Source organism: Heteronotia binoei, chromosome 3, assembly GCF_032191835.1.
Source record: "Heteronotia binoei isolate CCM8104 ecotype False Entrance Well chromosome 3, APGP_CSIRO_Hbin_v1, whole genome shotgun sequence".
NCBI lineage: Eukaryota > Metazoa > Chordata > Lepidosauria > Squamata > Gekkonidae > Heteronotia > Heteronotia binoei.
In genome coordinates, this window is record NC_083225.1 from 58,614,171 (window position 1) to 58,641,385 (window position 27,215).

Here is a 27,215-nt window from a genome sequence, read left to right on the forward strand (position 1 = left end):
GAGGGAAAGCATATTGAATCTTTCATTTGAATTTCAGCAGTTTGCTTATTTCCTGTTTTTCCTTTGCAGTATTCAGAAGATGCAGAAAAACTGACAAACCTCCTGCAAATCCCACAGTATTTTTACCTAGATTTGTATGGTACTGGACCTCTGGAAAAGGTGAAGTAAGGTGAAGTTTGTGTGTGTGTGTGTGAGAGAGAGAGAGATGGAGAGAGAATACGAATTTGTATGCTAAGAGGATGGTAGAAGTTTTATGAGAAATGCAATGGTGTACCCTGACATTTGAGAACAATTTGATTTTGGTAAACAAGAGAGACTAAACGAGAAAAACTATTATCTTCAAGCCCAATATCAGTTTAGACACCGACAAGATTTTGAGGGTATAAACTTTCAAGAGTCAATAATGCTCCCTTTGTCAGGTACCTGATGAAGGGATCATTGACTCTTGAAAGCTAATACTCAAAACATCTTGTTGGTCTCTAAGGTGCTAATGGACTTGAATCTAACCATTCTCCGACAGAGCAACACAGTAACGCTTTGTAAGAAAAATTACTTTATTACAGAAAGTGGTCCTCAAGAGGCCTAGGATGCAGGTCTGAAGTAGAGTTGCCAGTAGCCATGGAGAAAAATGTCCTGCCACTGTAATACAGGCTTAATGTGTGGCTATGGGGAAGCTTTTCATGGCATGGCGATAAGTAACATCACCTGGTAAATAACATCCCATTAAACCTGTCAAAGGGACACAGCTTTTTTTCTCTCCAGGCAGTTAGCAACCCTGATACAGCAACTGTGCTGACGCCCAGTAGGTCTGGCCCGGGTCAGTGGACTGGGTGGGTATCTCATGAATACACCGTCTTGAGTTCCTTGTAGATAAAATATGTGGTTAAATGGAAGTCACCAAAAAGTGCTCTCTCACCTTTCTCATTGAGCCACTGAGTACTAGTTTTGTGCGTATTGATGTTTAAGAATATATGGAGTCACAGCTCTGGACAAGGCTCCAGTAAGAGAGAAAAATGGAACCCCAGTGATATTGTGGTAATGACTATTGGTGTAATATGGCCTGTCTATGTCATTTCAGAAATAAAATATACCCCCCCCCCCCAATGATTAAAGTTTGGAATGAGACCCTCCATATATGTGTGGTGTGTCAGTGGAAGAGGTTCATGTTAGAAGCTAGAACCAGATGCTTGGACCTTTTCTCTTGGATCCATATTTCTTTTTCCTCTTATTTGTCAGGATGCCTAGAGCAAATATTGCCGTCACTACCAGCAGAATTCTGCAAGGCCCCACAATATATTGCTTCTGTCCTTAGTGTCTAACTTTTCTGTAAAGCAGCATAGGGCTTTGCACCAGTAAAAAAAGGAGAATGCCTGAATTTCATCTGAAATTGGCCTTTCTCTTCAGACTTGTTATTGGAGAATGTTTGGCCAAAGTTCAAGATAGGACCTGTCAAGCTGATGGCAGTGCTCATGTAGAAGAGGGATGAAGCTGTCCTGAATCTGTCATTCATGCTTTAATTTTAACTGTTCAGATTTATAGCCCACCAGATCCCTAGGAGCATACTCATGCAAGGTCGAGTGACATGGGACTGGTCTTGGGCATGCTGATTCAGCTACATAACAGCAGTTGTCAGCCTGTGCTGATCTGCTTGCAGAACAGATATGAGGACCATCTGTGCCTGTGCATAGATGGCCTCTTCCTGAGGGGTACCACCTTTTCTTTGGGACTGTTTCCTGCATGTGTGTTCATGTGGTGGCATAGAAATTTTGTGTGTGTGCATGTGACCTAAGACCATATGACAACATTTCACCATTCTTGCTGCAAAATAGGTTAGTGAAGATTTGTACCTGGGATCACACTACTGTGGCACTCATGACAGTTTTGCCTTCTTCGTAGCACTTGGATGCATTGCTAAGAGAGGTGAAAGCCGTTGTAATGGACCACAGTGACATGGATGTCCTGGAGGCATGTTCCAGGCTGTACTGTATTCTTTGCAATGAAGAACATCCCATATATAACAAAGTGGCTCTTGCGAAAACTCAGCTAGTGGATGAATTGGTGGACAAACTAAATCAGCTCTTGGAATCGTTTTTAAGTGAGGTATGCATGAGGTCTGCAGCTGTAATGAGAAAAAAAATAATTTTCTGAAGTAAAATTTAAGTAAAAGGGTTTTTGTTTTCTGGGGGAGTGGTAAATTTGAGATGCACATTTTGAATGAGTGGAACTAAAGAGTAGATAACCAACATGGTATAGTGCAGGGGTGCCCAAAATGTACTTGGCAGTTTGGAGAATGCATTTAAAGTTGCTTTCTTTCCACTTCTCCCTCTCCCCATCTATTTGCTTTCCTGCCTGTCTGCCCGCTCTCAAACATCTGATGTTCATGTCTTGTGGCTATCAAACATCTGATGTTTATTCTTATGTTAAGGAAGTTTGACCACCCCTGGTATAGTGGTTAGAGTGTTGGGCTAGGATCTGGCACATAATACCACTCTGTCATGGAAGTGTATTGGGTTACCTTGGACTCTCAGCCTAATCTAGCTCAAAGGGGTATTATTGTGAGGATGAAATAGAAGAAGCAATAAGGATGTTGTAAGCCACTTTGGATCCCCAGTGGGGAAAAAAGCAGGATAAAAACAAATAAAAGGTGCTTCAGGCATATAGGGGAACCGTTTTAAGAGTATATGTATATTTGCTACACGCACACATTTATGCACATGCTGATACACTGTACACAGTCACAATGTCATGGGTTTGCTATTACTGCAACCCGAGGATCCTGCTTGTCCCTTGCATTGTCTCATAGTACTGGCAGCTGGTGCAGTAAAGATATGTTTGCTGTTTCTCCCTTAGTTCCTGCTAAACACATCAGGAACTAGAATTATGGATGAGTTGCTCAGAGGAGGACTGAGATGCAAACTGTCTTGCCATCTTGGAACTTCTGAAGGTTGTTTGTCTGGATTACATTTGGCAGCTGTGTGAGGAATGTGCTCACACACTATAAAATGGACTTATGTGCTGGTTTATATATGGAATATAACTTATTTCCTTTGTAGGAGTGAAATCAGTATTGGGAATTTATCATGGGTTCAGTGGTCCAAAGATTAATGATTGTTATATATGTATATCTCTGTGTTTTAAAACCCTGCATCAATACTGTTCCTGTTATAGAACGTTCTTGGTTTTCTGCTTTAGGTACTGAAAACTATGCTTTGGTAGAACAGAAGGATAAGAAAATAATAAAATGTAATTTGTCTTCTACAAAGTATAGTATGATTTCTGGGTGTTTAATATTCTCATTCACATTTCATATTCTACTGCCAGCCTGCTTGAAGACTGCATTCTAAACTGATGACAGTATTTATCTGAGATACAGTCAGAAAGTTAATTTAAAGTGCATATTATTTTGTAGATAAAACATTCCCCCCTCCCCCTGGTACTGGGGCCAGTAAGAAACCTTTCTCCTCCACGGCTTTTAAAATTTTGCAGCTGGAGGCTATTTTAAAAAACATCTTGTAAAGCTTTTATATCTTAATAGTAGTTTTCCCATCATTCAGTGTGTGTGTGTGTCTGTGTGTAGGGGCTACAGAAATACTTGAAAAGGTTTTCGTTGTTCTAAGAATACAAGAGCAGCTGTTGGAAGTATGAATAGCCTAAAGACTCAGTTCAACAACAGTTGATCAACTGTGCCATTGCTAACAGATGTCATTCCATCATACAAGAGTTCATGCTGATAGGGTTTATTGACATCTGAAGTACAGTAAATGTAGTAGGCAAAATTAGCCCACATTTATTTTGGTAACGGATGATTCCGCACCAATCTAAGCTAGTTTATTCAGGGACATCAGCCAAATTCTACCAAAAGCAACCTTGTTTTACGCACAACTGTATTATGCAAACTGGGAAAACTAACCAATCTTCTTTATTTATAGGACTTAAGTTTCAGAATTTGCCTTATCTTTTATTTTTGCATGCTTTGGGACACTGACCAGAATCTCTGACCAGGGAGTTCAGGGTGGTCTGTGCTTTATTCCATCCTTTATTCTACCATAGCAGTTATCCTGTGAACAAAGCAGGAGTCAAGTGGTACCTTTAAGACCAACCAATTTTTATTTATAATGTAAGCTTTCGTGTGCTCTTAAACACACTTCATCAGAGGAGGAATCCAACACAGTGAGCAAAGCCATACATAGCTAAGCAGAGCCATACATAGCTGGTAGGCAGATTGCCATTGCCTACCAGCTATGTATGGCTCTGCTCAGCTACGTGTGGCTTTGTTTGCTGGATTCCTTGTCTGATGAAGTGTGCTTAAGAGCACACGAAAGCTTACGTTCTAAATAAAAATTGGTTGGTCTTAAAGGTGCCACTTGAGTCCTGCTTTGTTCAACTGCTTCAGACCAACATGGCTGCCCACTTGGATCTAGTTACCCTGTGAGGTAGATTAGATTGAGGGAAAGTGAAGATTTGCGCTTTGAGCCTCAGCAGAGATCTGAATTTGGGTCCTGATCTGAGACATTAACCACTGCAAGCACTACAACTTCTGCACTGGGAGATAGGCAGAAGCTCAGAGCAACATTGTGTAAAGAGGTGTTTTCAAACATTTTGAAAGTTGTATCCTCCTTCTAAAACTTACTTTTCCTTCCAGTGCTCTCATCCCAGCACCAAATCATCTACTTCACAGGTAAGTGTGCAGAAATCTTTGCTCATGGTTATGTGGGTATTGCTGCTGCTGTATGAATTCAGGTGCTGAATTAGAAGGGTTAGAAGCAGATTAGAACAGGATCTCTGACCCTTTTCCAAAACTATGCACAATGAAACATAAGAACAAAGCCACAGCTCTTTCTGAGCTCCCTTCTCAAATGATCCTGGAGAAGGCAGGATGCAGTCACACCCCACAATCTGATATGCACCAGTGAGGAATCTCTGCTGTTGTGTGCATTCAGTCTACCCAGACCTTGGTTGGTAGGATAGCAATGCACAGTCAATGCCAGGGTCTAAGCACCTGACTTCTCTCTGTGCTGCCCCTAGGAAGGGGTCTTCCATGCAGTTGGGCAACTACTGTTTATACAGCATAGCTGTAAAAATTAACAATTTCAAATGAGTAAAAGTAATGCAGAAGCAGCACAGCATGGGGATCAAACAGATTGCAAGAGGCTATTTACATGATGGCAGCTCATGCCCTTTAGGCACCTGGAACAGGGTCCGCTTCCTGCATCTAGGCAACAACAACCATTGCCACCCTTTGCCAGAGAGAAACCCGTCCTATGTGTCTTGCCTCAGTGTTTCAAATGTGGCCTTAAAATGGCTCTCATGCTTAAGTACTTAGTGCATTCTTGCCACCAAGACAGAGAGTTGCTCAAACTCAGCTTAGTATTTTCTCTTCTATCATTTGTACTGTGATTTAGGGAGAAGGTCTCTGTGCAGAAGAAGAAAGAATTCAATGTGTATGCTCCACTTTGAGAAGAATAACTGCTTTTCATAAGTGAGATATCTTTTATGATGCTTACTAACTTTCATTCCTAACCTAATGTGGTACAAACTCTGTTAGAATTATGTTGTTTTATAGATAAAACAAAAACTAAATAATAATATACTACATTAAAATGTGAAATCGTTGGATGAAACAGAAAAATACAGCAACTTGAGATTTTTTTTTTATTCAGATGCCTTTGCAAATATAAGCCTAAATGGCTATAAACCAGAAGTCTTGAAAGACTGATTTCATTATGGTCATAATGAACAGATGCTGGTAGAACTTTAATTCCATTTAATCTGAAATACTTGGGAAAAGGTTGTTAGTGGGCAATGAATATTAGTTACACATTTTCTTATAAAGAACTTCACTGTCAGCGCAATGCTTGGACCTGTCAACCCTGCTTCCAGCTCAGTTTGGTCTAGAAATGGCCCCCTACCTTAACTTGGATAATCTGGCTACTGGGATCCACCTCATAGTGACACTGTAGTGTAAACTGCTGCAAGAGGTCTCCCCTCAAGGTCAGAGACTTCAGCTCGTGTGGAATGCTGCAGCTCGGCTGTTATCAGGAGCTAGACAGAACATGAATATTACTTCATTCTTTTCTCACCCCGTTAGTTGCTGGGTTCTATTCAAGGTATTGACTATCATATACAAAGCCCTTCATGGCCTTGGACCTCATATTTGCAGGACTGCCGCTCCTCCTATGCTCCACCATAACAACTTTGCTCATCTGAGTAGGGCTTTCTGCAGGTGCCATCCTGCAAAAGGGCAAGATCAGCAACTGCTCGTACATGTGAATTCTCTGTAGTAGAATGTCATGTGGGATGAGGACAGGAAGACTGCCATTCCTGGGAAATTCTGCAAAACTGAATTATTCAGGAGTGTATTCTTGTACAGATAATGTGGCTGAACTATAGTGGAAAGGGACTGGGGACTATACCATTCTGTAGTGTACGCTGTCTGATACTATATGTATTATCCTACAATCTCAGCGAAAAAGTTGGACTGTAAATAATATAAATTTTTAAATGACCTTTGGGACATAGTTGGAATACACAGAAGAAATGGACAGGGTTTGGAAGATGAGAGCCAGCGTGGTGTAGGGGATAAGAGTGGTGGACTCTAATCTGGAGAACTGGGTTTGATTCTCCACTTTTCCACATGCAGCCAGCTGGGTGACCTTGGGTCAGTCACAGTTCTTTCAGAACTCTCTCATCCCCACCTACCTCACAAGGTGCCTGTTGTGGGAAGAGAAAGGAAAGGCTATTGTAAGCCATTCTGAGACTCCTTTGGGTAGCTGAAGAGTAGGGTATAAAAACCAACTCTTCTTCTAAATGTCCCCAAAGTAAGGACAAGAAAAGTAATTTTTTCCTTTCTATATTTCTAGTATGGTATTTATTTTCAGGATCAAGAGCTAGACTGCACAGGTGTTTCCGACACTTCTGTTTTGGTATCTATCGCTAGAAGCAGGAGACAAGAGTCTGTAAAGACTGGGACCATGTGGCATGGCTGGTCTCCATCTGTTCTTCTCCTTTCTGTTCATACACAAGTGACATGGGTTGAATTGGGACTAGTGCTGCGGTTTCATTGGAAGTGGGGATGGAAATGGCATAGGCTAATGTGTGGCTTTCTGACAATCATATGTTCATTCATGTACCATCCCACTTATTGAGCTGGTGCACAGTGTGTACTCTATTCATGGCAGGTTCTTCAAAACTAGCTTGCAGTGTTTTAGGAAATATTCTGTTAGAATTGTGGAGATAGCAAACTAGAAAAAGACTTCTGCCCGCATTTTAATGTTTTAGAATTAGACTGGTAGGGATTCTGCTGTGAATTGACAATATTCCTATCACTTGTAATCAATGAAATCTCTCATATAGACTTTTAATATTAAAAGAGACTTGGTAACACCTCTCCAACAAAACCCAACAAACCTTGGTAACACCCCTCCAACAAAAACCCAAACAAAACCAACTTCTGTTTACTTGTGTGGAATGTCTTTTCTTTCTTTTCTTGGAAGTCTCTTTTGCCATGACCACTTGAAAGTCTCCATAGTGATGCTTCCTTTCCTTTTGGACTTTAGTGCCCATGATCTCTCCAAATGGAATCTCTATGACAAGATGTCTGAACTTCTTGTATTTGAGACTGAACACAGCTGCTTATCTGTTCAGGTAACTGTAATACTATTTTAAACCAGAAAGTATTTCTACTTTTCAAAACAATCTTTGTTTCAAGCATCCTAAAAATTAATTACTATTTTACATGTTATTAGGCAGAATTTCATACAAGTTTTCACTGAAACAGATTCTTAATACAGTGACAGAGACCACGTTTAGCTGTATGTGCATAATGTCTTCTTTTTGCTGGGAGGTTTACTCCCAGCATACTAAACCTCTTTGATTCACATTTTGATATAATTGTATGATAACTCTTTGTTTTTGTTTCACAGATTATTTTGCCTGCTCTACAATGTGCTTATTTTGCACTTCTCTGGCAGCTAGCTTCTGTGGCAAAGAAGCTGTCTTTCAAGGTTAGCTCTAGATGCTTAAAATGCTTTGTCAAGCCTCCTTTGTGTTCAGATCTGTTGTTGACCAGCTTTGGAGTTTCAAAAGCTGCAGAGTTTGCAGTAGCACATGAGTGACTAATATTGGAAGGAAGGAATCAGACTGCATCATGTGAAGCAAGGTCTTTTACATCTTACTATAACCTCAGTCCCCAGAAGGTGTTTGATCTGTGGGAAAAAAACATGGTTGCCTATTTTCTGTCAGGTCCTGGTGAGACATGAAAAACCAGTCTTCTCATCTGGGATCTAGATGGTAGAAGCTTTCTCATGGACCAGTCTGATGTTAGTAATAGCATGTTCAGACCAATAGTAAACTGTTAGGCTCCTAGACCTCATCCCTATAGGAAGCAAAATCTATTCTCAAGGGAGAGGGTGAGAACATGGAATTCAAGGATGGGGCGGGTGGGCAGTGGAATGAAATTGTGCTGTTTCATTTGGTTTTACAGAGATCTCCCTCCAGCCTTTTTCTTCATTTGTGGAGGCTTACTGTGTGTTATTCTCACTGTTACATTTACTAAGAATAATAGTTATTTTAAGTATTCAGGGAGGTACTCTGTGCAATTATATGATTCTTTCCCCTCTCACCTTTTAAAGGAAAACCTCTTTGTTCTGCAAACACATTTGAGACATTATTGCCATATTTGTTCATGCTACTTCAGCCACAGCAACAGAGATGTTCGTGAGAAGGTAAGAATTTTGCAAACTTTAATTTTACTTTTTTGTTCAGACTTATATTCTGTCTTGTCTTAAGGATAATGTAGACAAGAGTACACACACGAAAAAGGCATACTTTGGGAAACTAAGTGACATGCTCTATAATATGCAGTGGAATCAGGGAGTAGTATGCTGAGATGGTAGAAAGGAGTGAACCACTTCAGACTGCTGGTGGGGGTGGGATCATATGCAACAGCAACAACAAACCCTACAAATAGAAAACCAGCACAAAAAGTAAAAAGCTGGGCTAGGATCTTTCTTCCTAGTATGCTAACTTTTAATTTGCATTCTTTTTTTTTGAATGTGAGCATCTCAGTTGAAAATGGTAGACTTGTCTGAAATCTAAAATGGTATAGCCTTTTCTGCGACCTTATTCTGCTGCGCATGTGGACTCAGCCTCAGTCTTTATTGAGCACAGAAACTGGATTGCTGTGTGTGGAGGGGGCGGGGGAAGCATGACAATAAGGAAGAAAACATGAATATAACTTAATTACAAACACTCTCATGCCCCAGTTCCTGGGATTAAGCTATTTATATCACACTTTTCTCCTCAGTGGGGGCCTAGAGCATTTCCAGTATTGTTCTCTATCCATTTTATTCTTACAACAACCCTGAGGTTGAGAGAATGTGATTGGCCCAAACTCACCCAATGAACTTTCATGGCACAGTGGGAATTCAAACTTGGGTGTTTAAAGACCCGACGCACATGCATTTGGGAGTCATGTGTCCCTGGGATGTATCTGTTGTGTGTCTGAAGATGCATATTATCCTTCATGCTTTGTTTCTGCTACCAGTGGAAATATGACAAACATACTAACTGCAGCCCCGTAGCTAGGGGTCACGGGGGAGGGGGCTGTAGGGGGAAGGGGCCCTTTAAATCATGCAGGAGGCTGGTGGCTGCTCCTGCCACCCCTTTTTCATGATTTGGACCCCACCAATCAGCTGATTTGTGGACCCTTAAAATAGCATGGGAGAGGCAGTGGCTGCTCCTGGGTGCCCCTCCCATATGATTTAAATTGTGCAGGAGGGAGAAGGGCAGTCTGGGGGTGAGGCCCCCCCCCAAACTGTCAGGGGGCCAGACCCCGTGGGCCCCTGGTTAGCTGTGGGCCTGACTAACTGTCTTGAAGTGTGAATCAGTTGAGTATCTCTGCGCTACTGGAATTCCAGCTTGTCTCTGTGTTATTGACCAGCGAAGACAGAGGGAGAAAATGGTCAGGGTTATAAAATGTTCATCTGAATTAAAATTCAGTGAAGAATGGCCGATAGATGATTTTTGTGTCTGTCAAAGCAAAATAGTGAAGATCAGTTTTCTTCTTTATCTCTGCGGATCACTTTTAATAGGTTGTATTCTTCTTTCATTTTGTTTGTCATCTCCCTCTGTTCAGGATTTGTTGTTAATGTAGAGAGGTAATTTAACTTGCCTGTATACATTTCAGTTATCTTTATGCACATCTCTACACATTTAGTTTGTTTGAGTTTAGTTGTCTTAGTCGTAGTGTTTCAGAAATGCAAAAAGAACAAAGGGATAGTTCAGCCTTTCACATTTGTACCGGTAATGGAACTAGGAAGAGCTAGTTCCTGTGTATCAGCTAAAAGTTACAGTCTGGAAGCAGGAATTTGTGCTAGCTTTCCTTCTAGAAAATTCTCATTCCTCTTCTTCAGTACTTTGAATAATAAGCACAAGCAGAACACTCCAGCACCTGTGGATCACTAAGGTTAAAAAAAAAAAGGCCTTATTGGGGGGAATCGTAATGTGCCTTGTGAGGCATGAAGTCTGTGAGGGTGTACCATCAGAGACTGAGTTAAGAGCCCAGTGCTGCAAACCTATCCATTTTAAAAGGGAGTTTTAAATAACTTGGGAGGGCAGGACACAGTAATTTTGTTTCATGATATTGGATTGTGGTGCCTTTCAAGAGAATTTGCATAAGCTAAAAGACAGTTGAATCATACAAATCTTCCTACAGTGTGCTCTTTAGAAAGTCTAATCATATGAACCATGTTCCACACAGAAAGACTTCTACCTAAAACCCTGGAAAGCTGCTGCCTGTCTGGGTAGGCAGTTGTGACTTAGATGGACAAAAGGTCTCATTCACTATAAGGCAGCTTCATGTATTCACAATGGACTAAACTTAGCAAGTCCTGACCTGAATGTCCCAGGCTAGCCTGGTCAACTAAGCAGAGTTGGCCTTGGTTCATATTTGGATAGGCGACCACCAAGGAATACCAGAGTCTCTATGCAGAGGCACACAATAACTAACCACCTCTGTTTATCTCTTACCTTAAAAACCCCGTGGGGTCACCATAAGTAGGATGCAGCTTGATGGCACTTTCCACAGACAGAGAGACTTAGCAAGAGAAGTCTTTTGGCTTTCTGGAGATGGTGATCCCAGGAAATCAGGAAGAAAACTATCTTGTAGTGGATAGCATGGGGGAGAAATATTGCCATCATTATGTTCATATTGTCCGAAATGTCTCAGTTCTTTTTGTTGCCTGTCGTTGTAGGCTTTTATGGTACTTTGTGACTTTCTGATGATTGTGAGTCATCAAGATACAGGTGATGATGGAACTCTTGGGCTACTAGAATATTTTCCCAGTGAGATTCTTCAGTCCAAAATGCTCCTGTTCATTCAGGATCACATTTTCACAGAGGAAGAAGACAAAGACAAAGGTTAGCAATATTTTTCAACAGGAAAGTAGCTATACTTTGCTGCTGATGGCTGTTTTCTGCAATTCATAACACTGATCACTTGCCTCCCCATCAAGCAGTATATAAATGTGGCTAGTCTCCCAGCTGTTGATGCATAAGAGCCCCCTCTGCATTCATTTGCTCCTGTTTTTATTGTTCTGTGTTGTTGGAAGTAGCTAGTGGGTTGTTAGCACTGTCATGACACTTGCGATCTCAAAAAGCAAAAAAAAGGAGTTCAAGTGGTATGGCTTCTGAATCCTGTTTTTTTTTCTGGTGAAAGTTATATTATATTTTGAAATGACACATTAATGTGACCCATACCAAAATTCTTACTATAGACTTGGCAGAAGAAGAGGAGAGGAAAACGGATGGTCAAAAACTAGATATTTTGCACATGAAGCGATGCCTCCTTGCAGCTTATTGCAAGTTAATCATCCATAATGTTATTGAGATGACTGCAGCTGCTGAAATTTATAAGCATTATATGAAGGTAAATTAATAATCCTTCTCATGAAGTCTTCCAAATGCTATAAAATTGAATTCTATGGGATAAGTGATTGTACACACAACCATTCAGCCTTATGAATACTCAATTATATCTTGTACATGTCTTGTGATTGGTACGGAGGACTAGATTGTGTATTGAACACACAGCTGCTCCTGGAGGCTTATTTAATGTGGTGTTTAACTGGGTGTCATCAGCATATTAATAAATGCCCAATCCAAAGCTGAAGACAATCTTAGTCATGTTCCATAGATTTTTAGGTAACATGGGCAACAATATTGAGCTGTGTGGAACTCAGCACAACCACTCCTATGCTGCAGAAGTCACATCATTAATAATCACTTTGCATATTGTCAAATAAAATGCAAATGCCACTTTAATGCCGTGCCTCTGTTACCAATGCCATGAATAAGATTGTTAGAAACTACCTCAGTACCATAGTCCCTTATAACTAGCCATAAATATTGTATTACTTGTTTGTTACAAAGCATAGGGTTTGAATTTTGTGTTACACGGTATTGCTGTCTCGTGACCTTTTCTCCCCTCCGCTTGAACAGGCTTACAATGATTTTGGAGATATTATTAAAGAAACCTTGAGCCGAACCAGGCACAATGACAAAATTCAAAGTGCAAAGACATTGATCCTCTGTTTACAGCAGGTAAGAATGTTAGAGTGGGCAACTCCAGCTGTGCTTTTGTCTTTCTAAGGAACCTTGTTACAGTTATATGGGTATAAAAGTATTTTATGTTTAGCCACAAAATGGAATTCTGATTCTTCCCCCTCACCCCCATGCAAATACATAATTTGTTGCTGTGGCTTGGATATTTTTTTTGCCTGGCTGTTTGTGTTTTGTTCACATGGAATGTGGTGTCAGGTACAGAATTATCATTGTTTTCATTGAAAACAAAACACATCCCCCCCCCCCCCAAGCCTGTACAAGGGCCATAGAGGTTTTTTGTGTTCCTTTCCATTTCCCCAGCCCCAGAAAAACCATTTTTGGAGTAGCGGGAACTCCCCACTCTATTTCCATGATAGAAATCCACCCCCCCACTATATTACTATTGGCTGTGGTAAGAGACATGTAGTCATTGTTCTGCCAAGAAACGTGCTATTTGGTCCTCACGAGGCCTGTGCTGTATCATTTCTGACTACAGGTGGTGGCTTATATGACAGACTGCTCCTACAAATGACAACAACATATCCCTTCACATAAAAAAGTAGATTCTAATAATTTTCTGTGTGGAGTCATGGGAGGGTGTCAGAAGAACATTATTGTGTCATGGCATAGTCCAGATTCAGTCTTGCTACCTCAGGTGCAGAGGCCTAGTTGGTGCAACTTTGATTCAACTGCTTGTCCCAGAAAAGTTGCACTGAATGTAATATTTACTATACACAGCCAGTCTAACTTGTGATCTGTTCATCAGGCTTCCATGTCACCCCCTGAGCTTCATTCAGCGTATGCCCCTTCGGATGGCTGATATGCGAGCCCAGTGGATTTCACACACGTCGTCAAGAGCTTAGGAAGATCCATGTCCCATTCCCTGAAATATGAGATAAGAAGAGGCTCAGCAGCATTTAGTGAGCTGCTAGCCAGAAGCTTGTGTTTACATATCACATAGGCAACCAGCCCAGTTGTGGGTGTTGGTTGACCTTGAAAGCTTGCAGATCAAAGCATACTAACCCACCTGACCAATTTGTTTGTAAAAATGGAGCAGCCCTGTTACTTTGCTTTCTCCTGCCTGTCCTTGGGGTGCCTAGCTAGGCAGGCAGTGTTGCTAACTATGACACTGAATAAATATGGGCTCACTTAATCACGTTAATTAATGCTTCTCACCTAATCCCCCCAAACCAAACAAATTGTGAAAGCTTTCTTCTGTGTAGGTGCCTAATTTGTTGAAACAGAAATTTTCATCTGCTAAAGCCCCACTTCATCAGATTTGTAAGGGTGAATCTGGAAAGAATTGTTGATAGATAAAAAGCATAACAAACTGAGGGGCTGCAAGGAAGCACAGAGGCAAGCAAATTTCTACATTCCAAATTCCTCCACCTCCCAAAGCTCCTCCAGAATTCTATAAGCCTCCAAGGGTTTGATAAGGTCAGTGGAGGAACCCTCCCCATCTCCTGCCTTTTCCCTTTTAACTGACTCTTAGCCACTCTCGACATTCTCTGCCTCCTATAGCATGCTCAGGCCTCACCAGGGATTGTTTTTGTTAGTTTGCAAAGTCATGTTTTTCTGCATATCCTGAGTAGACAGCAACTCTGTGGTTATGTTTTTGCTGCTTTCATGATTAGCAGAATTGACCCAGTTTATTATTCAGTATGGTGATATATGTGCATCTGTCTCATCAATGCACAAAGAAGCAGGGAGAGTTCTCTCTAGGCTGATCATGCAAGTGTATATAATTGACTACTTCTTCTTGCCAAAATAGCCTTTCAGTTTGCAGCAGAACCAAATTAGGGAAGGGTGTGCAAATTTTGCTTTGGTGCCTGTTGTTTCTGTTAACTCTGTCTCCTCCAGCCCCTCCCCCCGCTGCTTTCCGCTTTGGTTGGGTTCCATCTGAGTATTTACAAAGATTCAATGTTCACTGCACATTTGTCTTCCTAGGCCCTTTATCTAAAAGCAGTGGTAATCAAGGTTTCAGTACATATATTTTATTATTATAGGAACATATACACTACTATATTTTAATGCTGCTGTTCTTTCAAGGAACTCAGAGCAGCATATGCAGCTTTTTCCTGCTTCACCATAACCCTGTGAGGCAGGTTAAGCTAAGAAAGAGCAATTGGCCTAAGGTCATACAGTGACCTTCGTGGCTCAGTAAGGATTAGAATCCAAATCCCTAGAGTCCTAGTGTAGTTCTCTAACCACTAGGCTACACTGGGCCTCTACATGAAATGGGCTTTTAGATATGCATAGTGCAGACTATTCTGTACACATCTGAAGGAAAACAGTTCCTGATCCCTTTATCTCAGGGAGCACTGAGAGGGCTTCTTGTCCTTGCAGTAACTGAGAATGTTGACGTGTCAGTATCTTAATCGTGTTTTGTATATATTCTGATCTTCCCTCCCACTGATTTCCAGCTGCAGTGTTCAGATGCTTGTACAGCTTGATGGAATTCTTAAAATACATAACTAGATTACTGGATAAGGGTATGCTTAGCAGCATCCTGTTCAAGGGATTTACCAGTTGTATGACAGGTATGTCCTCCTGGGGCTTTTTTTATTGCCTGGAAAATTGTATGTCATGTCTGTGGTTTGCAGCTGTTTCAGAAGCATGTTGAAAGCCAGGACAGCGGCAGCACGGACACTTCTTCTGCCTCCTTTAACAACATTAGAGAGCTTGCACGACGCTTTTCTTTGACATTTGGTTGGGACCAAGTGAAAACTCGGGAATCTGTAGCCATGATACACAAGTATGTGCCAAGTATATGTTGTCCTTTTACCATTCCATTGGTACATTATCTTCATTATAAGCCTTTATTCTCTTTTTACCTTCCTTCTTTGCCTCCGCTAAAAGAGAAGGTATTGAATTTGCCTTTCAAGGAGCAGCTGGAATGGAAGAGAAGTGCCTGCCTCCCAATCTAAACTTTCTGATGATCCTCAGCGAATTCTCCAATAAGCTTCTAAAGCCTGACAAAAGACTTGTGTGAGTTGGAGTTGGGGGTGAGAAAAAAGCAATGCTGTTCAGTGCTGAGCTATCACAGACGTCTGTGTGGTATCAAAATTAGACAAAAGATAAATACAGGAGGCATAAATGAGCTTTAGCACAGCCCCCACGTACCATTTTCTGCCACTTGCATGTTTATGCTAGAGGGAATGACTGACAGTGCAAGATTTCACCAGAGACATCGGCTGTCCTGATTCACCTTTTCTTCCCTGTCTTCTGTAGCAAAGGAGGCAAATTGCAGAGAGGCATTTACCATGGCTTACTTGAGAGCATTTTGATGCTAGTGTATATAATACATAGCACTTGATTCCATGATACTTGCTGTTTTCACATTGCTTTGGTGGTTTCACATTGTACAATTTGAAAATATGCTAGTAGATGGCAGTTTGCAACACATGCTGATGAACAACTGTGTGTTGCATGTTATTAGGGTTGTAACTCTGTGGAATTAATCATTAGGATATTAGTCCTTGGAGGGGGAGGGGGAACCATATTGAATACTACCGCAATAATATATGCCCTGATCTGGATATCCCAGGCCAGCCAGGTCTCAGAAGCGAAGCAGTGTCAGTCCTGGTTAGTACTTGGATGGGGGACTTCCAAGTCCAGGATAATTGAACAGAGGCAGGTGGCAGCAAACCTTACAATAATATACTGCACTAAGCTTATCACTTTTGAAACCTGATCTAAATGTGTTTTCATGTCCAGGTATAGTTACTTGCTGAGGTATGTACCTGATCCAGCACTTTCTAGAGCAGATTCCTGGCACTCCTTGGGTTGGTACAGAACCTCTTTGCTAGCCAGTGAAGAGGAAGAGAGTTCTGCTGCCAGCAGCTTAAATGAGTGGGCGCCTGTGAGTGTTGCTAAGACACCTTTTAAAAGGAAACTTTCTGAAGGTAAAGCAGTCTGTTTTGTTTGATCACCTGTGACAATGTATACTTTCATGGCACTGATGATAATTCCTAAATAGATTTGGCCACAACTTCTCATTAAAATAAGAACTCTGTTTGTGCTGTAACAGAGCCCATCAACAGGGAGCTTGCTGCCTTCTGCACATTTGTGTATCCCTTAGAAGACCCAGGAAGATGTGCTGTAGGCTTGTTTTGGGGTGGGTTTTTTGCAGTAGACTTTTATTTCTTAGGATTTTCCCCTCTGCTGCTTAGTTTCTGGGAGGCTTCCGTCTCCTCCTGCTTTGAGGACTGAACAAAACTTGGTAATGTGCTTGGAGTGGGTGGGATTGTTCAGGGTATTTCTCATTTCTCAGAAGTGACTCTAATTAAAGAAAGAAATTGGGCGATAATGTATTATTGGTTTACAGGTAGGACCACACATGAGTGAGATTCTCCATACTGAAAAATTCTTCTACAGAGAAAAACTAAGTGTTTAACATCCTCTGAGATGCTAGCTCTCTATGTGGAAGGTTTTCTTTTCTGTGGAGAGTTTTAGTTACATGATCCTATAGCTGCAAATGGTCCAGACCCAGACAGAATTTATTGCAATTGTGAAAACTAGGGCAAGCTTAAGTAAAAGATGTAAGCATAACAATAACAGGCAATAGGGTTTGTATGTTTTCAATCGAAATAAAGGCTACAGGAGATTTAGAAGAGTCTAAGAAAAGTCCACTCTGCTTAGGATTGCTCTATAAGATAGGTATCTTGACTCTCTTATGATCCTGCCATTCATGTGGGGTCCTCAGTGAAACTGAGCACTCTTGTGCCATATTAGTTTGCAGTTGGGCTGGGGGTAGATGGAAGTGCCTTTCATTGAAATCAATAGGATTAAGCATGTAAGAAAATGAGGATCTGGAGTTAAGGTGGCAGAATGAACTTTTACATTTAATAAATTGCTTAATATGGCTTGGATTTACAGGTCCATGCCTAGTGTTCCCTATGCACACCAAGGTACTTTTAGGCCATTCTTTGTTACTCCCATACCTCCTGCCCTCTCAGAAGTGTCTATTGGAATGGGTGGGGGGGAGTACTCTTCAGTGTGGTACGAGCTGCATCCTAAAAGGAACAGTTGGCTGCTAGCTACATGTTATATTTTCCGCATTCTGACACATTTTCTTATAGGCTGGTTTGCGACATGCATTCTGGAATTTCCCTGGTTCCTTGGTGTGTACAGCCTAATTCAGAATGGGGCCAGCAGGAACTTAGACCTTCTTATTCCTGCATTGTTTTCCTGAAATGATCTTGGGTTGCTGCTGTTTGCCTTGATGGTTGCAGGGGCATCCTGTTCACTGGGCAGCCCAAGGCAATTTTCTCTAGGGCACCATTTAGCCCTGTTGCTCCCCCTCCCCCTGGCTGCCTCTTCGCCAGCTGCATCAGTGGTCTGCCCTTGGAGGTGTCCCTGGCTCCTGTGGATGGTTAGTGGGGAGCCTCCTCCCTCCTGCCTGCTAGTAGTAGGGAGGTGGTATTCCATCATTACCTTGCATAGTGAGAGAAAGCAAGGAGGCAGTGCAGCTTCTCATTGTAGTGGGAGGTCAAGGAGGGCATGGCACTGTTTTCCTGTCTCCATATGGGGGGTGGGGAGAGAAAGAGGAGAAGAGAGCAGTGCAATTCTCCTGCCTCTCCACGAGGGTGGGGGCAGCAAGGGCATCCTGTTCCTACTCACATGCCATAGTCCTGCTGTGAATTGGGCCCATCTGCGCCTGAGAAGGGTGGAATTCCAGAATATAAATCTCAGTCCCACACAATGATGTTCTGGGTAGAAATGTAATACATTGGTTAAGTTAGATCCTAACTAGTGTCTCTTGGAATGTGCTACCTAGAATAGAAGCATTATAAGCCTATCCTGTCTCCAGTCTTTTTTACTAGGCAACAGGTACATGAACCAGTAACTAAGAATATCATTAATTGTCTTTCAGGAAGTCTGCACAAATCTGATCATGCTGGGATAACAAACAGAACTTCAGATATCCATTACTCAGCTCATCTCCCTTCCTTGGCACCGAGAAGCAGGAAAAGGCTAAAATCTCACAACAGCTGTCTCCAAGAATATCCTCCATTGCTCGCTTCTGCAAATCTTAAGAGAAAAAATAGGTGAGAAAAGGCATAGGTCAAGTTTACAGTCCCTGGTAGTCTCTGGGACACTTGAAAACTATAGATGCAACCTACTTTCTAAGTTGCACATGAATATTTAATTCTGCAACAGGGGAACAACAGGTTTGGATTTGTAAACAGGCTGTATAACTCCATGTAATAAACCCGAGCATATTTCAAAAACTATTTGTGATCTGGGCCCTGTTTCAAGACAGTGAAAAATTCTAGTTGAAAGTATACACAGTACAAATAGTTTCATTTTGGCCATTTTTATTGTGTCAGCTGAAGTTTCTTAATGTCACACATCTCAAATGAATCTTGTTATTTTAAAATTCTGGGGGATACTAAAATGTAAACAGCTATACTGTGTGCTTCTCATTTTAGTTGCCAAGTTGTAATCAAAGTTGAGGAAATTCCATCAGAAGATACTGATGTTGATGTTGTTGGTGCTGACCAGGTAAGGGTGGCTTTACTGGGGGCTTTTGGGTATATTGAGCAATATGCTTACGTAGAAGGAGGAATTGATATTAGGGGTATGAAAAACAATCCCCCCCCAATTTTTTTTTATTCCTGAATACTAATATCGGCATTGTATTAGTATTTCCGTAAATATGCAGAAAACCCATATTTATTTGTCACCATTATATCCTATCAGGACCGTTCCCAAAGGGTATGATGGAGAATCCATCTGTTTAAATTAAGTTTAAATGCCTTCTGAGCCCACTTCCTGAATCGTGCCACAGTGGCAGCACAGTTCCATAATTTCAGAAGGCATCTGAAGAGATTTCTAGTCACACTGAAATAAAAGTCAAATAACATTGGCTTTTATTTGGGCACAGCTATTTCAGTAGCGGAATCAGATTGCATAATCTGTATTAAGCTGAATAAATGCTCCCCAAATACAAAGCATATCTTTGGAAATGAAAGGGCTAGTGAGTTTTGTTTACATCTTAATGTCATATTCCTAAATTAATATCATCAAACAAAAGATAAACCCAGTAATACAAAAGCTTTTAAAACCTAAAAATGTCTTAACATTAGCAATATAAACATAAAAAAAGAGCAAGAAAGCCACCTCAAAAATTACGAGCTTACTAGTCAGAGAAGGCACTCATAAGGCTGTAGGCACAGAGCACTGGCTTGTGGGACTCGCAGCTCCAAGTTTTTGTAAAGGTCTGCTTTAAATAATCTTTCTGTGCTGAGTCTTTCAAGCCAGGGTTTCCCTTCTGTAACTGCTAATGAAGTGAACAGCTCAGAACAAAAGAGAAGCTTCCTGTATAGCCCAGACAACTTAATTGGCAAGTAGATTATTTTAACATATGTTCATATACAGGAGACATGATATTTCAAGAAAGCTGGTCATAAACTGTTGATTTAATGAAAATGAAGAGAACAAGAAAGAAGTGATCACTCTTACCTTGGACATGCTCCCGGCTAACCAGATAAATGGAGCTCAGTATATACGGAGAAGACAAAGAAAAATGACCAGAATGATAACAACTTCATCCAGTGTTAAAACTTGTCTTCACTACCCGTTTCGTATTATGTGACTTTATAATCAAAGTTTTTAAAAGGAAGTATTTTCTGTCCAAATCTTACTAGACAAGGCCACAAAATCCAGCCAGATAGCAATTTCATTCTTTAATGAAAAAAGGGGGGGGGGAGCTTTAAGCAAGTACATTTCTGCCATCTTGTTTAAGAAAAACAAGGCGATGGATTTGAGGGATAAGTTGTAGGATGTGTATATGTAAAAAACCCTTAAGCCCTTGTCATAATACCCGTTTTCTACTTCCAGTTTCATATATGCATCATTACAGTCTTTAATGTTGACACCAGAATGGAAGTTTGCCATTAGGGATCCATTATTATTGCAAAACTTGTAAAATAATTGTTTCATACTTATATTAATGTGTTTGCAAAATAAAATGTGCGACAGAATTAGTTTGGCTGAATTTGTATAAACAGTGCACTGTTTGCATGAGAAGAACTTAAGGAAAATGCCACAAAACAAACGTAGGTTCTGAGGGAGTTACCAGTCAGCTGTGAGTGCCAGCTTGAACCCCCTGCAGCTACAATAGTTCAGGAGCCCTGTTAGGCATGCATGGCTGGCTGCACTGTATTTCAAGAGGCCTGGGTAACAAGGAAGAGAAAAAAATATTGTATACAGCAAGTCCCAGGAGAGAGACTGCTATTCTATATAATCTATCCAGGGGTGGCCAGCAGTAGCTCTCCAGATGTTTTTTCCTACAACTCCCATCAGCCTCAGCCAGCATGGCCAATGGCTGGGGCTGATGGAAGTTGTAGGCAAAAAACATCTGGAGAGCTACCATTGGCCACCCCTATCTATGAGGCTGCCATCTCATTTCATTATAAGGCTGGTCCTGTGTGGGGGCAAGAGTCCTTGGAAGGATCTCTTGCACATTTATATTGCTACAGAAGAGCTGTGGGGATTCTTACCATGTGGAAAAGGGCTCTAGGGTCCAGGATGTCTGTGATTACTTACTTCACCCACACCATTTTCAACTAGGAAACTATCAAGGAGAAGAGAAATTCCTTCTGCCCCTTGTGCCTGCCAGAATAATCATGGAACACAAGCGGGATAACCCACACAAATCATCATCTAGCCACTGCACCTTAAGAGTGGCAGAAAAGAATTCAGTATCCACAGACTTCTCCCATGCTACATAGCCAACCTGGTAGTATGACTTAAAAGGGATTACCATGATACCAGCTGTCATAATTCTCAAAGTCATTATTCTAGCAATCCAGCCCACTATATTCTAGAGTAAAGGTATTTTGAAAGCAGTCCTCCCATAGTCGATACTGAAGAGCCAGGTTGATTATATTTATGAAAAAACTTTATTTGAAAATACCAACATAATAACATGATATTTTAAAGGTGTAAGAGATCTGCACTGCAACCATAATAACTTAATCTGTTTTTTTCTTTACAAGAAAATCTTAACAGCAAGGGTTTTGCTTTAAATGCTTTAGATTCTGTTTCTTAGGTGAACATGGGGATAATTAAGGCACTACAAACCATTACGATTTTTCAAAAAACTGGAGTAGCAATCATCTAGCTTGTCCAAGAAGCGCTCTCTCACCTTACACAGGCAAGCAAAGCATTAAACTGTTCAACTGCTCTGACACCACTGGTATTGAATATTCATGGAATGTGTCAATAGCTAACCACTGAAGAAACACACTAAATGCCCATCACAAGGTTAGTGCACGTAACAGATCAAGTAAAATTTACATAGTGTTTAAAAATTGGTTCCTTTGACATGGGAATATCCACTGCAGTCATGTGAGAAATAAAAGCTACTTTTGTCATGGGCGTCACGCAAACAAAATGAAAAGGAGAAAGACAGGAAAAGAACAGGTTGTTTCAGAGCATGACATACTTTGCTATGTGCACCAGTGTATCCAGCTTGTCCAAGCAATGACTCTTTACTTGAGAAGTTAGCCACTACCTTCAAGTCCTGGCTTGTGACCCTTTTCTCTTTGAATTTTGGCAGTTACTGGACGTCTGCTAAGAGGCTGCAAGAGCATCGACTTCTGGCCTCAGCCAACACATACAAGTAGAAATTAGGAAGAATTCTAGTGCTGTATAAAAACAAGCCTGAAAATCTACTTTAAACACCTAAGATATGTTGTAATTCCTTAAAGGAAGAATAACCTATCTATAAATAATTTAAGTACTTTACAGTAAACAATCTGTTGAATAAATACAAAAGATGTCATTCCTACAAACTCATTTTGTTTTCAAAATATTATCTAAATGATTATTAATCTTGCAGCCAAACAAGTTTACTTTTTTTCTAGAAACAAAGCTCTACACAGATTCAGCAGACCTGCTGCAGACAGTCCGTATTAATTCCTTGTTCAAACAGGGTGGCACAGTTTATTCAAAGTCTTCCTCATAGTCATACTCATCCAAGTCAACATCAGCCAAATGGGAAGGCATGTCAAAGAAAGGCCTTTTCTCCATCTGATATTTTAGTACATTGGTCTTTTGATGGTCTCCAGGGTTCAATTCTGGTTCATAGCTAGAAAAACAAAATAGGAATTCAATCAGACAGACACTTTGGCAATGGCTTCTGCTGCCTGTTCAAAGCATCAGCCACAACAATCTTCTAAAATGAACTGGTCCTAATGTGTACATTTTATTGGCCACTGAAATCTATCTTCCTATCCCATGCTACAGCTGGGATATCATAAAGGCAGCAGTATATGTGTGGGATTATCTGGAGATGACTGGGCAGAAATCCCAATCCCAGTATCCTTTGAAAAAAAAAATTCCTAAAAACTAAGTATAGTCCTTTCTGAGGATACTTAAATCTGAAGACTGGAATTGTGGAAAAACACCTCAGGTTTGTATAAAAATTACATAAAACTGATCAAAGGAGCACCTGTAGCTTTAAGAAATATATTCCTTTTGTGGCTGTTACCAGACAACCACAGTATTCTAGGCTGGTTTCTGTCAGTAAAAGGCAGAGGGAGAGGCAGGACCCTTTCCAGGGGTGCTTTGGCCTTTGATGGCGCACTCATTGGGGCTAGGTATGGAAACAATCACTGGGTGATGTGATCCCACCCAGCTTGAATGACCCACATATGCCTGGCCATCTGTTACCATTCAACAGCACCCACCTTATGAAAGCCAATGTGGTATAGTGGTCAGAGCTTCAGAGTAGTGTCTGGGAAACCTAAGTCCAAATCACCTCTCTGCCAAAGAAATGCATTAAGTAATTGTTGGGCAAATCACATTCTTTCAGTCTAACCAACCTCAAAGGGCTTTAGTGAGACTTAAAAGATGTATACTGGTTTGGTCCCACAGAATGATGTACACTGGTTTGGTCCCTTCTATGGAGAAAGAGTATATATGAAGTCAATGAAAAATAAATTATCAGGCGGTGGGAGAAGGTGGTTTGTAGGAAGGAGACAGAAATATGGACATGCTTGGTCCCCTTCCAACCTTCGTCCCATCCCAAGAGATGCTGGCTGTGGGGATAGAAAAGCATACCCTTCTCCGACACTGGTGATGTGCAATGCCAGGTCTATCAACAATAAGATCTCTGTTCTCCGGTGGTCTGGCCAGTGGGTCGGTCCGACTGATGGGTATAGGCTCCTCCTCCTCTTCACAGGGTCGGGTTTTCAAACGATCCGGAGGGGGGGAGTGGCCTATACCTCCCAGCTCCCGCCAGTTTTTTCCGGCCCTGCACTGAGCAGAACGGTTTTTCGTGGCGCTTCTGAACAAGCGCCGAAGATCCGGATCGACAAGAACAGGCTGGAAGCGTAGGGGCTTACCCCAACAACGCCGGCAGGAGCAGGCTGCTAGGTCTATTCGTTAGTAGACCGCGGAACAATCAGCAGGGCTCCGTGGCGCTTCGTTTCTTCGCGACCGCGATTGAAACGGAGCGGAGGCTGAAGGCATCAAAGGGCTGGATTCCCTTGCGGATCGCCCGCATCGGTCTTCCGGCGCCTCTCCGCCCGACGGAGCATGGTCCGGGCGAGCTTTGACTGGGGAAACCTTTCTTCTGCGCGAGTGCAGCGAAGAGCGGTAAGCCGCCCCATAGCGAAGCCCCGACGGTCTGGAACACCGGGAAGGGGCGTCCCTATAGCCTTCATGCCTCACTCCTGTGTTGCCTTGCTTCACAGTCATGACTGGGGGGAGAGTCCTTCTAAGAGGGAGATCTTAAGGGCTGAAAACAAGAAGTCCCAGGTTCCCTTAGAAGGCGCAGTTGAAACTGCCTGTCCTCCATTTTGGTATTTTCCCCGCCCTTTTTTCCTAGTGTCTTTGCTTTCATTCCCTTTTAGGGACGTGGAGGGCAACAAGATGGCGGCTAGTTCACAGAGTGACTCTCCCAGCGAGTGCAACCTGCCTCTTCTTTCAGGCATCCTGACCCCTCAGCAGGAGGCTCAGAGCCTTGACCTTACGGGGGAAGATGCCAAGTCAAATTTATTACAGTGGCTTAAAAAGGAGATGTTGAAGGAATTGGGGCAGGATCTACGCCAACAGTTGGGATCTGCTGCTTCATTGAGGGAACAGAAGAAGCAAGGAGGAAGGAAAAGAGGCAGGGATCCTAGCCCTTGTGACACCTTGGAAGGGCGATCCAAGAGTAGGTCTCTCCCAGACTTGGAATCTCCTCTGGTTAGTTCGGCTGAGGAGTCAGAGGATTCTGATCAGCAGTCAGACAAGGAAGATGGCGAGCTTTCAGATGAGGAAGAGCTGCCTGACACTGTGCAATCCAGGCTTTTCCCCTTTGAGTACTATTCAAAGTTGCTCCCCAAGGTTTTGAGAACCCTAAATTTCGTAGCCACACCCAAGGAGAATGAGGAGTTGGACCCTGATCTCCCCACAGGTTCAGGGGAAATGATGCCAAAGCTGAGCAGCGCCCAGACAGGGGTTCCCTTGCCAGCGGCCTTTTTTGCTTTAGTCAAGGCTGAATGGGAACGTCCGACTAAGCCAAAGGCTAACCAGCAGGTCCTCTCCAAACTTTACTCTCTTATTCCACAGGCCACTAAGAGATTAAAGTTGCCAACAGTGGATGACCCTGTAACTAGCCTGATCTCTAATTCGGTCCTGCCCATGGATGCAGATGGTTTGCCTAGGGATCCATGTGACAGGAGGATTGAACAGGCTTTACGCAAAGAATTTGAGGCTACAGCATGGGCCATCAAAGCGGCTACTACGTCTTCTTTGTTTGCCAGGGCAATGTGCACCTGGTCTAATAATTTGGCAGCAGCAGATAGTGGAGCTCCTAAGGAGTTCAAAGATGAGCTTAAAAAGATTGCCTTATCTGCTGCCTTTGTAGCTGACAGTTCTTTGGATACCATGCAGCTGGCAGCTAGAGCCATGGCTTGCGGCGTGGCTGCCAGACGCAATATTTGGCTACGCAATTGGGAGGTCGACACAGCAGCGCAGGCTAGGGTCGAAGCGGTGCCTTTTAAGGGTACCTTATTGTTCGGGGAGGGCCTGGACAGGTACCTCATTGAGAACAAGGACAAAAAGAAGGTTTTACCTTCTAAGAGTAAAGAAACAAAGCAAAAGAAATCCTTTCCTTTGTTTCGAGATTCTAAAAAATCGTTCAGGCAAGGTTCCTTTCGTCCCTTCAGAGGAAAGTGGCAGCAGAAGGGACGTGACTCCAAACCCTATTATTCTGGCAAGTCCAACCAGAGTACCAAGATTCCCTCCAAAAAAGGGGGATCCCAATGACTATGCCTCACCTCAGATGATGGGAAAGATAGGGGGTCGCCTATCCTTATTCACAAACATTTGGAGGCAGTCAATTCAAGACGAATGGGTTTTGAAGGTGGTGGAACAAGGGTATGCCCTGGAATTTCACTCCCTTCCCTCCAACCATTTTCGTTGGGTCCCACGGAAAAGAAACTTGGTTGCTCACAGAGCTATGCTGTCAGCAATCCAACACTTGCTGGATATAGGGGCAGTAGAGCCCGTTCCAGTACCCCAGCAGGGTTTGGGAGTTTATTCAGTTATATTTTTAGTTCCAAAAAAGAACGGGGAGTTCAGAACCATCCTGGATCTGAAATGGCTCAACAAGTTTGTCCTGACGAAGCATTTCAAGATGGAAACACTTCGGTCAGTGTTGCTAGCCATTCAGTCTCAGGATTTTCTGGCCTCCTTGGATCTATCAGAGGCTTACTTACATGTTCCCATTCGGGAAGCACACAGGAAATTCCTACGTTTCTCCTACGGGGGGAAACATTTCCAGTATCGAGCCTTACCTTTCGGCCTGAAGTCTTCGCCCCGGGTGTTTACCAAGATCCTGGTGACCCTAGTGGCGGAGTTGAGACTGCAAGGGGTGGCCCTTTTTCCTTACCTCGACGACATTCTGGTGAAGGCAGGATCTTACCAGCAATGTCTAGAAGCCATGCAGCAGACGGTGACCTCGTTGCGCTGTCATGGTTTTGTGATAAACTTAGAGAAAAGCAATCTTCTCCCTTCCCAGAGGCTTGTGCACCTGGGGGTGGAGATAGATACCACTCTGGACAGAGTCTTTGTAACCTCAGAGAGGCGGGAGAAGTTCTGGCTCCTGTTGCGAGGGGTCTTGCAGAAGCCCAGGGTATCGGTTATGACTCTGGCGCAGTTGTTGGGGATGATGGTCTCCTTTCAGGATTTACTTCCTTGGGCCAGATTCCATACTCGTCCCCTACAGTTGTTCCTGCGGCCGTTCCAGGAGGCCATAGGGAACAAATTCCCCAAGCTAGTGACACTACCACCAGTGGTGACATCTCAGTTACAGTGGTGGTTGAACCCAGGTCTTTTCCTCACGGGCTATCCGTTTCGCGAACCCCAAAGGGTCTGTATGACCACAGATGCCAGTCTGTGGGGTTGGGGGGCTCACTCACAGGATCAAATGATCCAGGGTCAATGGGAGCCCCACGAGATGAAGCGCAGCATCAACTTCCTGGAGCTCAGGGCGATTCGGCTGGGTTTGCAGGGGTTGCAGGCAATACTGAGGGGTCATCATGTACTGGTGAAAACGGACAATTCTACAGCCAAAGCATATGTGAACCGGCAGGGAGGAACCAGGGTGAGATCTC

The 27,215-nt window shown here is 42.4% G+C and overlaps 2 protein-coding genes across 3 annotated transcripts in view; one reads left to right on the forward strand and one right to left on the reverse strand.

Annotated features, from left to right (window-relative positions):
* Positions 1-20,591, forward strand: part of LOC132568264 (cohesin subunit SA-2-like) — a 68,383-nt gene extending 47,792 nt beyond the window's left edge. The window contains exons 19-34 of the mRNA XM_060233893.1: positions 70-159; positions 1,897-2,100; positions 4,643-4,678; positions 5,403-5,479; positions 7,557-7,644; positions 7,923-8,003; positions 8,631-8,723; positions 11,253-11,418; positions 11,775-11,926; positions 12,499-12,600; positions 15,204-15,355; positions 15,460-15,588; positions 16,318-16,505; positions 18,476-18,650; positions 19,035-19,107; positions 19,984-20,591. Of these exons, the coding sequence (XP_060089876.1) occupies positions 70-159; positions 1,897-2,100; positions 4,643-4,678; positions 5,403-5,479; positions 7,557-7,644; positions 7,923-8,003; positions 8,631-8,723; positions 11,253-11,418; positions 11,775-11,926; positions 12,499-12,600; positions 15,204-15,355; positions 15,460-15,588; positions 16,318-16,505; positions 18,476-18,650; positions 19,035-19,107; positions 19,984-19,992 (1,815 nt within the window). The 3' untranslated portion in view covers positions 19,993-20,591. The remainder of the gene's footprint in view (positions 1-69; positions 160-1,896; positions 2,101-4,642; positions 4,679-5,402; positions 5,480-7,556; positions 7,645-7,922; positions 8,004-8,630; positions 8,724-11,252; positions 11,419-11,774; positions 11,927-12,498; positions 12,601-15,203; positions 15,356-15,459; positions 15,589-16,317; positions 16,506-18,475; positions 18,651-19,034; positions 19,108-19,983) is intronic.
* An 899-nt stretch (positions 20,592-21,490) lies between these two features.
* Positions 21,491-27,215, reverse strand: part of PPP2R3B (protein phosphatase 2 regulatory subunit B''beta) — a 45,128-nt gene continuing 39,403 nt past the window's right edge. For both annotated transcript variants that reach the window (XM_060233894.1, XM_060233895.1), the window contains exon 14: positions 21,491-22,699. In XM_060233894.1, coding sequence (XP_060089877.1) covers positions 22,555-22,699 — 145 coding nt within the window. In that variant the 3' untranslated portion in view covers positions 21,491-22,554. The remainder of the gene's footprint in view (positions 22,700-27,215) is intronic.